We start from the raw sequence: 16292 nt of genomic DNA, 5'->3' as shown, positions 1-16292 counted from the left end.
AAGTTGAGTAACTGTTGGCCGATGCTGACTACTGGTAGAGTCAGTTTTCTTCAGCTATGCAGCATATACTAGTAACTCTGTGTGGACTATCAATTTAAAATGAGCCAATGAAATTGGGAGGTAATAGTGTTGGGAGGCTATGGGAACAATTAGAGAGAAGGAAATGGGGGTAAGTTTGTATATATGAAAACACATTATATGTATATATGAAATTCCCAAGCAATGAAAAATGAAAATATCTTCAACTTGTTTGACTAGCAGTATTTCTAGATGAGATGAGATAGTACCTCCAGTGATCATAGGCTACTGTGATAATTTATGTAAAGCATTCAGATGTTTATTTATAAGTGTAATACTATTTTTATTTTCCAGTTGTAATCAAGGTGGCTATGTGGATATGTTAGTTTGAACTGTTTTGTAAGAGGCAGCACAAATAATTGGGGGATGAGTTTTGGAGTAAGACATTTATGAATTTGAATTATGTCTCCATTCTTAATATATGAAAGAGATTGTAGATATGATTTTATTGAGGAATACATAGACCAAAATAAAGCATTAATGTCATTTACAATTCCATTTCATTCTGCACATTTAAAACGTAGCACATATTGATTTTATTCTTACTGCAAGTTTTGACAAAAATTATTTTAAATATTTACCCAATTTATACAAACAGTACAAGAAATTTTGACCCTTTAACTCCTTTTTAATGTAATGGAATAAAAATAGTATTATAGAGTGTTTTTGAGTCTCTCACATGTCATGAGATTAATAGTAAACCCCTATTGTCGCAAAATACTATATAAAATGAAGTGGGATAATGAAGTGAAATAATCTCTAATTTCTAGTAATGTAAAAAGTGAAACTGTGCAAATGAAAATGGAATAAATACCACAAAAGAGGTGTGAAGTACAATTAAATATCAAAAGTATTAGTAGATAATTTTGATGGAGATTAAAGATGCCATAGGGAAATGTGAAAAGTTGGGAGGCTTATTAGAAGAGGTGACCTTCTTTTTTGTGCTTTGTAGAGTGCAATAGATGGGATTGGGAGACCAATTTTAAGCAACTGCACTAGAACAAAAATCTTCCTTAACAGGAAAATTCTAGTGATAGGAGATTTTGTAAAGCCACATGCAACATTGAATATGTTCTGGAAAGGAGTTTATAGCTATTTTAATACTCGATTAAACAGTGGATTTAATTTTGATACGTTATCTACCAATGGCCCATGTTAATATGTAGTTGTTTTATAATGTTTGATAATAAAATTGTAAAGATGTTAATATAAAAGCATGGTAAATTTTTCAGTCTTTAGGGTTAGTCTGCTATAACATTATGCTTTCTAATTAGCCTTTCAGACTGAAGGAAAGCTGTATTTAATCTTGGATTTCCTCAGGGGGGGAGATGTCTTCACAAGATTATCCAAAGAGGTGAGAATTTCCTTATAAATTTGTTAGTATATCTTATTCCAACAAAGCTAAAAAGTCATTATTTTTTTCTGTAGAAATTTTAAATCACTGTATATAGTATTTAGTTTGTGTGTCTTTTAGATAATTGCAGTGTTCTTTTTCCTTTTCACTGAGACAAAAGGTCATTATGAATAACTTAATGAAGTAGATAGGAACAAGCTCTAGGACTTTGGCTCCTCAAGCTATCTAACTGCTTCTTGGTGGAGTGTTTAATTTTTTATTTAAAGTGGATATATTGAGTTATAATAGACATACAATAAATGGTACAACGAATTACACTATTTGATACCTTTTGCCTTTTCATGTAACTATGCAATCATTATTAAAATAAAATAATGTTATTGCCGAAAGTTTAATGTATTCTTCCTACTCTACCCCTACTGAATCTGCTGTTTGCCACTGTTTGTGTTTTCTAAGAGATTATAAATGCAAAATCATTACACACACACACACACACACACACACACACACACACACACTAACACTCTTTTTGTCTGGTTTAAATCATTTTAATTATTTTGATTTATCCATGTTGTTGTGTGTATCAGTTCATTCACTTTTATTGGTGAGTAGTACCCATTATTTGAATGTGCCATATTTTGTTTATTTACTTGATGAATGTTTGAGTTATTGCAGTTTTTGGATATTACCAATTAAGCTGCTGTAAACATTCATGTACAGATGGTTGTATTGACATATGTTTTCATTTCTCATTGAATAAATATCTAGGAGTTTAATGGCTGGGTCACATGGTAGGTGTATGTTTTAACTTTAAAGACATTGCCAAACTGTGTTCCAAAGTGCTTGTATAATTTTTAAAATCCCAACAGCAGCAAATAAGAATTTCAATTGCTTCACATCCTTGCCAACACTTGGTATGATGAGTTCTTTTTTTTTTTTCTTTTTTAAATAGTTTGAACATCTGTTAAGTATATGTTACTTAATTGTGGTTCTGAATTTCATCACATTAAAGACGAATGATGTTGTGCATCTTTTCCTGCATTTATTTGCTGTCTATCTTCTTTGATAAAATGTTTAAACATTTGCCCATTTTGAAGTGAATTATTTCTTTTCTTATGGAGGTTCCAGAGTTTCTCATATAGTTTAGATGGAAGTCTCTTACCATACATGTTGTTTTTAAATATTTTCTTCTGGTTTGTAGGTTGCTCTGAATTTCATATCTCTTGAAAGCAGAATTTCTTAATTTTGGTGAAATCTGTTTTATAATTTACCCATTAAATTAATGGTTTTTAATAATTCTATTTAAGAAATGTTTACCTAATTCTAGGTGATGATTTTTCCTGTGTATTTTAGAGGAGTCTGTAGTTTATATTTATATTTGTATTCTTAATTCATTTTGGGTTATTTTACTATGTGGCTACTTAGGTATGTGCTGAAATCTTTTTAAAATTCATAAAGGGATCCACTTCTAGCATCACGGTTGGGATTAATGATCTTTTCTTCACTGAATTATCTTGTAATTTCATTTAAAATCAGATTTTCATATATGTGAAGGCAGGCCTCTCTCTGGATACTCTGTTCTGTTCCCTGATTCATTTGTCTATCTTCATGACAGTCTTGATTACTGAATCTTTATAATATATCTTGAAGTCAATGATTACAATCCATGAGTTTTGCTTTTCTTGTGAAAATTGTTTAGGTTCTTATAGGTCATTTGCATTTCTTTATTAATTTTAAAGTCAACTTTTACTTTCTAAAAAAAAAAAGCCTACTTTGATTTTGATTGGCATTTCATCCAACCTGTAGCTCAGTTTGCACAAAATGGATATTTAAAAAATATTGACTTCTGGCTTCTCTTTCCACTCCATTAGATGTTGCCTAAGTTTAGCAATGATTATTTTCAGCATTTATGTCTTGCACAACTTTCGTCAGATTTATCTTTTAGTGCTTCCTGTTTCAATGATGGAAGTGAAATTGTTCTTTTAATTTCAGTTTCAGTAGGAAAAACAATAGAGTTTTTCTATATTGAGCTTGTGTCTCATAATCTAGTAGAATTACATATTTTGGCTGATTCTTGTATAGATTCAAAAGCTTTCATATTAATTAGTCTTGACAAAGTGCTTTACTTCTTTCCGCTTTGGATATCATGTATTTATTTATTTTTTATTCATAAACTTGTTAACACTAGCCTGAATTTTCATTCTGATGTTGAACAAATTTGATGGGAAGCAGACATTTTTGTCTTCTTAGTGATTCAAAACAGAGGGAAGCTTAATTTCATTCTAAAACTTAAAGCTGTATATTTATGTGTACATTGTTGGGTTGAGTTACCATCTCTTATTAAGTTGTGGAAAGATGTTACAAACAGTCACATGCATTTAATTGATGTGGTCAGTTAAATGAAGCATATTAATTTGAAATTAAAAGAAAGTGAAATGGTAACCCAGTCTTGCATTTGTGAAGGAACCCCCTAGACATCCAGAGTAATTATTTTAAAATATTATTGGATGATCTGTGCAAATTTATTTTCTTTTTAACTTTTTTTCTTCAGTTTTTAATGGGTGTTTTGCCTGAATGTATGTCTAGGCATCACACTCAAGTAGTGCCAGTGGAGGCTGGAAGAGGATATTAGATTTCCCATGGGGGTGCTGGGAACTGAACATGACTCCTTTGAAAGAACAGCCAGTGCTCTTTTTTCCCTCTCCTTTTTAAAAATTTATTATATTTGTGTTTTAAATTTACACATCAGCCATGGGTTCCCCTGCCCTTCCCCCCCCCCCCCCCCCCCCCCACCTTCCCCCAGCCCCTCCCCTCCATTCCCATCTCCTCCAGGGCCAAGACTCCCCTGGGGATTCATTTAAACCTGGTGGATTCAGTGCAGGCAGGTCCAGTCCCTGTGTAAGCCCAAGGTTCCAAACAGCCAGCTCATGCACTAAGGACAGGTCCCGGTCCCACAGCCTGGGTGCCTCCCAAACAGATCAAGCTATTCAATTGTCTCACTTATCCAGAGGGCCTGATCCAGCTGGGGGCTCTACAGCCTTTGTTTCATAATTCATGTGTTTCCATTTGTTTGGCTCTTTGTCCCTGTGCTTTTCCAATCTTGGTCTCAACAATTCTCACTCTTACACTGCTGAACCATCTCTCCATATTTGCAATTATTTTCATAAGGAATATTTATTTTCTTGTTTTACGTTTTCTTCATTTATTAGTTTGTTCTATAAGGAGTAATTCTTGCTTCCTAAGTTGGATAGTTTCTTTTTCTTCAACTTTCCAGTAGAACTTACTTAGATTAAGTATTAATTGTTAATAATGAATGGTAGAATTCATGTGTGAAGGCAGTTTGGTCGGGTAAGGTGTTTGGCTAAAAGAAGTTCTTTTTGGCAAGGTGATTAACCAAAAAGTCAATTTATATAATAGACTTAAGACTATCATTTCTTTTTTATTGAGTTTGTCTGCTAGCTTGTATCTTTCAAGGAGTTTATTAGTTTCATCAAATTTGTAGCTTTAGGTTTTTTTTTTGTTTTTTTTTTGTTTTTTGTTTTTTGTTTTTTGTTTTTGTTTTTGTTTTTTTTTTTTTTTTTTTTGGGTTTTCGAGACAAGGTTTCTCTGTAGCTTTGCACCTTTCCTGGAACTCGCTTTGGAGACCCGGCTGGCCTCGAACTCACAGAGATCCACCTGCCTCTGCCTCCCGAGTGCTGGGATTAAAGGCGTGTGTCACCACTGCCTGGCTTAGCTATTGGTTTTTATATTAGTTATTTTGTTGTTGCTTTTGCTGTATTAAAATGCCATGACCAAGAGGAACTTCTAATAGAGTTTATTTTAGCTTGCAGTTCCAGATGAGAGCCCATAATGATGGGGGAGAGGCGCATGACAGCAGAGTAAGAAGCTGAACGATACCATCTCACTAGCACTTAAGAAGCAGGCAGAATGCTTTGGAAGTGGGGCAAGGCTTTAAATGCTCAAAGCCTGCCCTCAGTGGTAGACTTGCTCCAGCGATATTTCTTGTCCTAAATGGTTCATAACCTCTTCAAACAGTGCCAACAGCTGGGGACTAAGTGACAACTACATGAGCCACAGCTGTCCATTCTATTGCACTCTTACCTTTTCTCGAAGCTGTAGAATCCTTGTTTATGGATGGCTCTCACTCCTGAGGGTGGTAGTTTGTCTTTGTCTTCTCTAGTCCTGCTGGACATTGCTTGAGGTTTATCAGTTTTCTTTTTTTTTATACAAGCTTTTGGCTTGATTGATTTTTGTTGTATTTCCGTATCTTTAATCTTTATTACTATTTTGTAGTTACTAGCTTTTTCTTTTTCTAGTTCCTAGATGGAAACAGGTTACTGATTTGTAGCTATTTAGTGTTACAAATTTTTGAAATACTGTTTTCACTTTGTTCCTGATATATTGTAATGTGGCACTTTTGCTTTGTTTAATATACTTTCTAATTTCCTTTATTTGACTCATTGGGTATTTGAAAACATGTTATCTAATTTATGCATATTTGGTTACTTTCCAGATATCTTTCTAATATTGTTTCATAACCCAATATTACTGTAATCATAAAGGATACCTTTCATGAACTGAATCCTCTTAAATCTGTTTATATTTACTGTTTTCCTTTGGACATGATAGATGTTTGTAAATGTGTAATCTCCTGTTGGGTGGTGGAAGGTTCATTAAATGTCTGTTAGATCAGGTTTGTTAATTGAGACCTTGATACATGTCTGTACATGTTTTTATATTTGGGAAACACCTGAAATATTCTATTATAATTATGGATTTGTATGTTTCTTGAATTTTCCCAAAGTTTTAAAGGAACTTTTTATGGGTGGTATTTTTTCTTGATAAGGAAACGGTATCATTATTAAATGATTTACTTGAATGCATTAATATTAGCTTGTGACTCTCTTAAAATAGCTGTATGAGCTCAGTATACCTTCTTCTGAGTCTTCACTTGAAACTACTTGTACTTTTCCATGTAGCAGTTAAGTACATATGACATCCTTGATTTTTATCCAGTCTTAAAATCAATGATTTTTAAAGTGCGGTATTAGACTTACTACATTTAATATGTAATTTAATATCTTGATATAGTAGTATTTAAATCTTCCATCTCACTTATTAGATTGTAAGTATCATTTACTCTTGGTGTTTTTAACTCTTTCATGTATGAATTATAATCAGTTATTCTGTTACAATTACGTTTTTAATCTGCTAGCTTAGCAATATTAACTAACATTGCTTTGTAATTTTGTATGTTCTATTAGGTTTTATAATATGAATTTTTAACTTGGGATCAAGGATATATTATCTTCAGACCACTTGCTTTTCTTTATAAGTTAAAGTTTTATAGAAACAAAGCTACAAACATTTAAGTATTTTCTGTGACTTCTTTCATAGCTCAATAACAACATACTTGCAAAGTTTTTTCTTTTTTTTTCTTTTCTCTCTGTCTCTCTCTCTCTCATTCTTTCTTTCCCTCCATCCCTCCCTTCATTTATTTTAAGACTTGTAGGTATAATTGTGTAGCCCAAACTGGACATGAATCCAAATCTTTCCTCTTTAGCCTTCAATATGTTGGGATTACAGGTGTGCACCAACACACATATTTATGACTATTTGTATTAGATGATAGATACTGTGAATTTAATTTGCTTACATACTAACTGTTTTGTCATTTTTATCATTTAGGATCTTACTTTTTTTATCTTTAGTGCTGGAGAATCAAACATTGAGCTTCTCATGGTAGGGATCCACTCTATACTTTAGCTGTACCCCCAACTCTAGGTGTTGCATTTAAGTTTCTTTCATTTAAGACTAAGACAGCATTTAGTATGGAGTTAATTTTCCTCACTAGTCAAATGACATTTCTTAATTACTCTAACCAACATCTTTGACTTACAATGATTTATTATCTTGCTTTCCAAATGAGGCATCACTTTCATCTTTTTGAGCTTGGTGAGTTCTTTTAATCCTTTAAAACTATATTTTCCCTTGATGGCAGGTAGATCCCTTTGATCCATGATTAGAAATTTCTTGTTTCTTGGAAATCTTTGTGAAAGTTAAGTTATTAGATGATGAGTATTTTTGTGCTTCTAGAAATACACTGATGTTTGCTTGAAAATGTAGAACTAGTTTCATTGTTTCATATCTTCCTGAAATTTAAAATTTGCTAGAATGGACATGAACATCATTTATTCAGGATTAATTTTGATCTACTATTGAAACAAAGTCCTTCTGGTTATTCTGATTCTGTGTGTGTGATGTTTCCTGCTCTGCCTAAATATAAGAGGAACTGTCACTTGCCCATTATGAGTGGCATGGATTATTTCTGGTTCAGCATAGTGTCCTCATTCTTATATACTATGCATCCGCAGCTGTATACTTGGGAATCATTACTGATCTTGAGAGGTTGTTTTGTAATTTCCTTTGCTTCAGTACTCTGTGAATTATTTTCTTCTTCAAGACTCTAACTCATTACTTAGAAAATCTCTGAGGTCTACTTGAGTTAGACCTCTCTACTCTACCACTTGGAAACTTTCCAGGTAGTAAGCTAGGAAAATTACATGGCATACCACATTTGTTACCCATATCTCAGTATTCACTGTCTTTTGTTGCTAGATGTCCAGTGTCTTAAGAAATATCATTTCATACATTTTGTCCTGTGTTTTGGATGTTTTGGCAGGAGAATAGCTTTTGTCCTTGTCCATTTCATTTTGTCTTGAAATGGTAGTCTGGTAGCAGAGTTTTAATTGGATGACTGTATTTCAACATCTAACTTACAAAATTTATGATGTTAAGTGTAGGAGAGCTTTGGAACTTGTGATAAAGGAAAAATGTACTTAGAGATATTAGTCAGTGCTTAAGTGACTGAGGTCTCTGGCTTTTATCTGTCTTAATTCCAGTGCAGAACTTGGCATGCATGTGCGTTTATTTTGTAGTCTAGGAGAGAATTTAGTATGTAATAGGATCTGTCTATGAATCTCATCCAAAGAAAGTCTTTAAAAAAGTGTAGAAGGACAATGGTATCTCAAGGCTCCAGCATTCATTATTTTTTGTGTTAGATTATAGAAGTGTCACAAATGTTTTTGAAAAATTCTTACCTGTAGTCATTTCTAATTTTCTTTTAAACTCTTCAGACCTCCATTCTCGATGTGGGACTATCTAAACTCATTCTAGCACAGAGATGCAGTCAGTAAGTTTTGATTCCTAAGTCTGGAATATTAGGTAAGAGCAAGCATTTTAAATGCATTTCCCAAAAAGACAATAAATTAGTTTATTCATTGAATAGACTTTTAAAAAACTGATTCAGTGATTAATTATAAAGGCAGCGTATTATAAGTAGTTGATTGTTGGTTATATTTCACTTGTGAATAAAAAATTGAGTAATCCAAACTGAAGAAGTATTTGTGCCTTAGAAATGGAATTTTAGTATGTATTAAGAAATTTTATAACGCTTGTTCCTTACATTTTAAAAGAAAAAGTACCTCCCAAATTTTTCTCTCTAAAAGTGTACATAACTCAAATAAATCCATATAAACACATAAAATTAAGTCACGTCTTTCTTTTTTGCTAATATCAAGAAAATATCATGTATTCATTATTGTAAAGCTAACAGTGCTTTTAAAATTCATTTATTAGTTTAATAAAATTTCAGACAGATCCTCAATAGAAATTTATGTGTTTAAAATTTACAGCGTAGTTTCAGTTTATGCCGGAAAAAAGGTCATTTGATAAAGCTTCCTTAAAATTTACTTTTGGTTCATTTGGATTTTGAGAAGGAGTCTAGCTATGAGAACCAACTGGCCTTGAACAAAGACTTTCCTATTGCAGCCTCTTAAGTGCTAGGATGACAGGTGTGCTCTACTATACCTGCTTGTTTTTATACACGTGAGTATATTTTAAAGTTTCTGTAAGCCAAATATCATAGTTTCAACACAGGATCAGGAACATATTGTATAATCCATGAATCTTATTATATATTATTTATCATACAATTATGACTAAAGGACAAATAATATATTATGTTAAAAATAATGGCCTGGCGGTGGTGGCGCACGCCTTTAATCCCAGCACTCGGGAGGCAGAGCCAGGTGGATCTCTGTGAGTTCAAGGCCAGGCTGGTCTACAGAGCGAGTTCCAGGAAAGGTGCAAAGCTACACAGAGAAACCCTGTCTTGAAAAACAAACAAACAAACAAAAAATATTGATTGTTCAATAAGTCAGTATATGAGAATTTGGATACATATTTCAAAACTAATGAAAACACCATCTCTATCGCACACCAAATAAATTTTATCTATATGATATAACTGTATCTTAAAAGTAATCACTGTATCCTAAAGGAAAATTCAGTTGAGTAGTTAATCGCTGAATAGACATTTGGTACCCTTTAAAATAACAAAGGGAAAAACACAGGATAAAATAAATTTGACTATAAAATTAATAACTACTCATCAAAACCAGCACATATTTGAAAAAATTTGTATTTAGTATGATAAAGACATAACGTTATTTTGTTTTTTTGTTTTTGTTTTTGGCTTTTTTGTTTTTTTTTTTTTTTTTTTTTTGAGTTGAGGATCAAACCCAGGACCTTCGCTGACTAGGCAAGCGCTCTACTGCTGAGCTAAATCCCCAACCCAAGACATGACGTTTTTAATACTTGAAGGGCTTATACCAACTGAACAAAATAGTAGGTTAATAATGGAAAATAGACAACAAATTTCTTGTAGTTCAAGAAAACGGGAAAGGCCACAGGACATGAAAAACTGTTTGGCCTATGAATAAATTTAATCAAATCAAATTTTATACTCTTTTTATATATTAAATTTAAAATTTCATTAAAAGATAATTTGGTTCTGACATAGATGTAGTAAGGCTAATGTATTCAAAAAATTGCTGATGGGCACAGAAACTGTTATAACCTTATTGGAAAATAATTTTATTGTATATGTCAGGAATCCAGACTATGTTCCTTAACCCAGTAAATACCTGTTTTATTACTTAAGCACCCATTCTGGCAAAATACAAAGAATTATGCATATTTAATAATATATTTATAATATAGCATGTTATAATATTTATAGGAGTGTATTTTAGAAATAGTCTAATTGTCCAGAGTGATGACATTTAGGTAAATCATGGTGAATTAATATGATTGATATGTATTTATTTCATAATATTCATAAAATAGCTTGAAATGTATGGGAGTATGCTTATGATATAATATTAAGTAGGAATAAAGGAAATATCTATATAATTTATGTAGTAAGGATTCAAGTATCTTAACATACATAGTCCCGTACACACATTAATAAGCCCCAGGTTAAAGATGCTTTTCCTTGTACTGGAATCTTAGAGGACTTTTGAGTGGGGGTTATGAGGGGGATAATGACCAAATATGAAAGCATTATTGGTTGTGAACTGAAACATAGGGAAAAATATACTATAAGTAAGATAAAAGTAGTTTCTGGGGAAAAGTCATTTTATGGACAAGTATTCCTGAATTCAGATATTAGGATTCCTATTTACTAGTTACTTTGGACAAGTTAGTCACCCTGAGTCTTGTTCTTCACATATGTAAGATGTTAATAATAGTATAGTAAAGAGTTGTTTGGAAGAGTGTAATAACAGAAAGAATATGTAGTGCTCACACATAATTGCGTCTGGTGCATAATTCCCTTTTAGCAAGTTTATCTTTTATTTCCATCATGAGGCTTTCTACCATGACAATGTCAGGATAAGATTGTTTGACATAATGTGTAAGTAATCTAGGCAGTGTTTCTTCCTTGAAATTATAAGTAGTATTTAGAGTTTGTCATGTGTTAGGTTTTAGTGAACATTTGGATTGTTCTTCCACACAAGTACAAGTAACAAGTACTTTTATTCATAATAAGAAGTTGAAAATGATGTTCTTATACTTTTACCATTAGAGTACTCAAGGAAATGTCCCTGAAACTTAGACAATGGATAATATTAACACTTGGTTTTCTTCAGTTTTAGTAGTAGCATTGATCTGCATTGTGAAATACAGTGACTATAATTTAAATGGGCAAGTCGATTTTTAACTATGTGGTATTTTGTTCAAATTTGAGCCTTTCAAATAAGCCAGATTTCTTCAATGAAAATAATGTATTTCCAGAAAAAAAGTATTTTGGCCGATCTGAAAAGCCTTGATAACTCTAATGTGTAGTTATTGAGTAGTTACAAATGTATGTAAAGATTAAATACTCAGTTATGAATGAAGATATATATATATACCTGTACTAATAACACCATACAGTTGCACATTTAAGTATGTTTAAATGAAGTTGATTCTTCGAACAATGTTCTTAGTTAAATACAGTAGATACTGTTTTATTTTAAAAATTTAAAGACTCAGGTCCAGAATGTTAAATGACATGACAGATGCTGAACCTCTATTCTGACTTCAAGTTCAATATGCTTTTCACTTTGTCTTATCATCTTTATTTCCTAACACACAAAGATTGAGAAATCCTTTGTCATTAAATTCATAAAATTTACTTACAGGTGAGAAGAGGTGGATCCTTTTTAGGTCAAATGTAAGCTTAACATTTTGATATAAGGTCTATTAAATTTACAACATGTCGTGTAGATTTAGAAGTAAATGTGTGATTACTGAGAATAGGTGGCAACAGCGAGAATAGGAGGAAGAATGAAAGTACCAGTGTTCGAACAAAATAGCCAGTGCAGTGGACCAAATAAAACGACTCATTAAAACCCCCGGCTTTTTGAAGTGCATTATAGTAAGATGATATGTAAACAGCATGTGTTTCAGAAAGAATTAATATATAAATTGCTAATATTTTTAAGGAGAAGAATTTTTAAAGACGTATCATTTATCTAGAAAATTTTTCTGGTATATTTAATGGCTGTACCAATCAAATAAGATTTAACTATGTCTATTTTCTTACTATATGCCCAGATTTTTCTGTCTACTTGTTTTTAAAGAAGTAAATTAAAAAGTACATAATATTAGAAGAAATATCAAATGATGAATTATTCTTTTATCTTAGGTTCTTTTTACAGAAGAAGATGTGAAATTCTACCTTGCAGAGTTGGCCCTGGCTTTGGATCATCTGCATCGATTGGGAATTGTGTATAGAGACCTGAAGCCGGAGAAGTAAAGTTCTATTTCCCATTTGTATCTATGCTTTCTATATTGCTTTGAAGATTTTTTATTCCATTGACTTATTGTGTGTGTTTGTATGTGTACATGGATATGCTATAGTGTATGTATATGGAGAGCCAGATATCATTTTATCAATCTTGGTTGCAAGTGCCTTCCTGTTTTCCCATCCTTATACATGTATATGGTACAGTTTTTAACTCAAATATATTTTGTCATATTTTATTAAGCTTTTACAAATTATCTGAAATTTTGATGCATGGTATAGTTACATAAAATTTACTTGTTCAAAATAATCTCCATAATATACTTTTATTTTTAAATTAATAATTGAAAATTTCCCAGTATATCAAATAGTGAGTAATTTTATATTTATCACTTTTATGGATTTTGTTTCAGAATGCTGAATGTGAAAATAGTGACCAACTTTATATTTATGTATTTTGTTTTTATCATATTTAATACGAATTTTTATTTACAGCATCTTGCTTGATGAAATAGGACATATCAAGTTAACAGGTATGCATATTTTGTTATATACTATTAAGCCTATTATTTAATTTTCATCATTCTGGTACATATTTTTCTAAACTTACAATATGTTTTGACTTTTCTTTAAGTTGTATTTTGTGTCTTTAGTTTGTTAAGATTCATTTAAAGGTTACATAATTTCAGTGTATTCTGAATACATTTCAAAATTCTACAGTGGAGGTACTGTACTAATTAAAATTATTTTAGATTAAAATAGTAGATTTTAGTTTTATTCTATACTGAAGGAATTAAGTACTTGTCACATCTGAAAAAATAGTGATAAACTCCTATATATGCCTAACTTTTCAGTAAATTTTCTGTTCTATATCTCTATGATTTTTGTTATTTAGAGAGTGTTATATAACACAGTTTTCTGGAATCATTTGATATTTGCACTTCTCAGTTCATCTGTTTACAATAGGTCAAGTCTGGGAGTGACCTTAATGTTTTTTTGTTGTTGTTGTTTGTTTGTTTGTTTGGTTTATTTTATTTATTATTATTATTATTTTTTGTTTTGTTTTTTTGAGACTGGGTTTCTCTGTGTAGCCTTGCGCCTTTCCTGGAACTCGCTTGGTAGCCCAGATCCACCTGGCTCTGCCTCCCGAGTGCTGGGATTAAAGGCATATGCCACCACTGCCTGGAAACCTTAATGTTTTTAAAGGGTTTTTTAAACAACCCATGTGTTATTTCCTTGTGATGGGCTACTGAGCAATTAAAGGCTGGAACCATTGATTTCCCAATAATTTAGGTAGATGACAAAGGCATTATATTGAGTGAGTTAATCTCAAAAAGTTACATATGTTTTCAGTACATAGTAAATTCTATATTTAAGTTTTGGAAAGCTATAACCAAGAAAATGAAGATGCATTTTGTATAAAGAAGTTTGAATTGGTAATATTTTAAAGTTAAGTCACTCTAAATTTTGGAATGTAATGTCAATGTAAAAATAAAGGATCAAGCTGTTACTTTGTAGAGTGAGGTAAACGTAAACGGGAGAGTACGCACCTCCAAGTACTTCACCTGTATCCTGTTCCCTCTCTTTTATCTGTATGTTTTGAGACAGGAACTTGTAGAGCTCCTGCCTTTGCACCTTCATTATGTCTGAAATGAAGAGAGTGGAGACAGTTTAATAAGAACACCAACTTATACAAGTGATTGTCTACATGAAAGTATTCAACATGGCTTGGAAATCAGTTTTGAGAGCCTGAATTCATTAACTGAAAAGAATAACAGGATTATATTTTTTTTTTTCATTTTGGAAATTGGGAATAGTTTGCATATAGTAAAACTCATTGTTTTGATCCTTCTGGTGATGGATCCTTATTCTATTTTCCTTTTTTAGAGGGGAGAAAGTAATTTTAATTTTCTATACCATTCAATTAAGTATACATTTCAAAATAACCACAGGAGATTTAGAAGATTCTCACACATTTAACATATTTGAGGAAATGAAAATGATAATTACTGTACTTTAATAATTCTTTACTATATACTATCAATTTAAGACCATAACCTGTCAATAAATATTTTATGTCAATTAAAAATTTAAAGGAAATGAAATTTTAAAGGGAAATTCAATATGACATGATTACTGTGCATGGAGGAACATTGAACACCTGTTGCTACATTGAAAGAAGCAGCTATGGTAAAATGGTCACACACTATGCATCCACCATGGTACACTAGTGAAGTGGAGCTTTGAGGGGTAGTAAGAAAGATGAATGTTCTCCAGGGAAGGAGGAGTAGAGAGGGATGACTAGGTGAAGCATGGAGGACTTCTAGGACTTCTAACTCTAGCTTTTGTCTTAGGGTTGATAGTGCATTGGAAATTCATCCATCAGTGGTTTTGCTTTCTTTAAAATTATTTACTAATGTTTTAAAAACTAGAATTTATGATGGTGTTTTGGTGTTTCCCATTTGAGGGACACTTGTTTCATATTTTGAGCAATTATAAATAAAGCTATAATTAATTAATTGGATAAGCATTAATGAACAGTTTTATTTAAGTAAATTGCTAAGAACACCATTACTTACTTTTATGGTAAGTATATATTTAATAAGAAACTTCCAGATTCTTTTCCAGACTGGTTGTACATTTTCCAAACCTTTTGAATGTGTGATAGTTATTTTAGTTATTCTAAAAGGCACACCTCTCCACAGGTTTTTCTTTTGCTAATAACTAATGATACTGTCATTTTTCATGTATTTATGTCTTTACAAAAATGTTCAGATCTTTTGACCGTTTGTAAAAACTGGATTGTTTTCTTGCTAATGTTTTATTTTTTTTTAATGGTCCAAATACAAATTGGTAGATAATGCTATATACAAATATGTCTCTATAGTCTTGTTCTTTATTTTTTAATGTATCTTTTAAAATTATTAGTTCTCAGAATTTCATATAGTTTTTTTTTTTAAATCATATTCAACCTTCTCCCCGAACTTTCCCAGATCCATGCACCCATTCCTACCTACTCAAGTTTGTGCCCTTCTTTTTAAAAATTTTGTACCCCTTTTAAAAAACTCCTTCAAGACCAATTTGTGCTGCCAAAATATTCTTGGATGTGTGGTTTTCCCCTGGAGGGCGGTCAGCCTACCAAGGCTGCCCTCTTAGAGCCAGCTGTCTTCCTCACTCTCACCAGCTCACAAGTGCAAATATCTCCACACTTATTTTTAAGCACATTTTTTTTTATTTTGATGACATGGTGTGCGTTAATTTTTTCTTGTTCTGTGGATTATACTTTTGATGTTATGCCCAAGAAATCTTTGTCTAACACAGAATCAGAAAGATTTTATTCCCTATTTTCTTTTTGTAGTTTAAACTTTTGTATTTAATTCTGTGGTGCATTTTCAGTTAAGGTTCTTTTATTATATAAATACAATGTGTTTTTTATATTTATATACAAATTTGTTCTGGCACTGTTTGTTTAAATGGCTGCTCTTCCTCAATGGGATTGCTTTTCATTTTCACCAGAAATCAAGCCAATTTTGTTATATGATAGATATTTGTGACCCTAATCACTTCATTTTCCAAAATCACATAAAACAAAACAAAACAAAACAAAACTACAGGACTTAGGGAAAAAACAAGAGCCACCAATGAAATATTTACTCAGATCCACAGGATAAAAAAGTAGAAAGTAAATGTAAAAACACAATTTTGCATATTCAGATAATTCAGTATATA

General features: G+C 31.8%; 1 protein-coding gene across 1 annotated transcript in view; it reads left to right on the top strand.

The window, feature by feature from the left end:
• Window positions 1–16292, top strand: part of Rps6ka6 (ribosomal protein S6 kinase A6) — a 94472-nt gene that overhangs the window by 34792 nt on the left and 43388 nt on the right. Inside the window, exons 8-10 of the mRNA XM_036175090.1 lie at window positions 1353–1432; window positions 12465–12571; window positions 13059–13096. Of these exons, the coding sequence (XP_036030983.1) occupies window positions 1353–1432; window positions 12465–12571; window positions 13059–13096 (225 nt within the window). The remainder of the gene's footprint in view (window positions 1–1352; window positions 1433–12464; window positions 12572–13058; window positions 13097–16292) is intronic.

Source organism: Onychomys torridus, chromosome X (genome assembly GCF_903995425.1).
Source record: "Onychomys torridus chromosome X, mOncTor1.1, whole genome shotgun sequence".
Classification (NCBI taxonomy): Eukaryota; Metazoa; Chordata; class Mammalia; order Rodentia; family Cricetidae; genus Onychomys; species Onychomys torridus.
The sequence above is the reverse complement of the archived record's forward strand: the minus strand, read 5'-3'. Positions and strand labels throughout refer to the sequence as shown.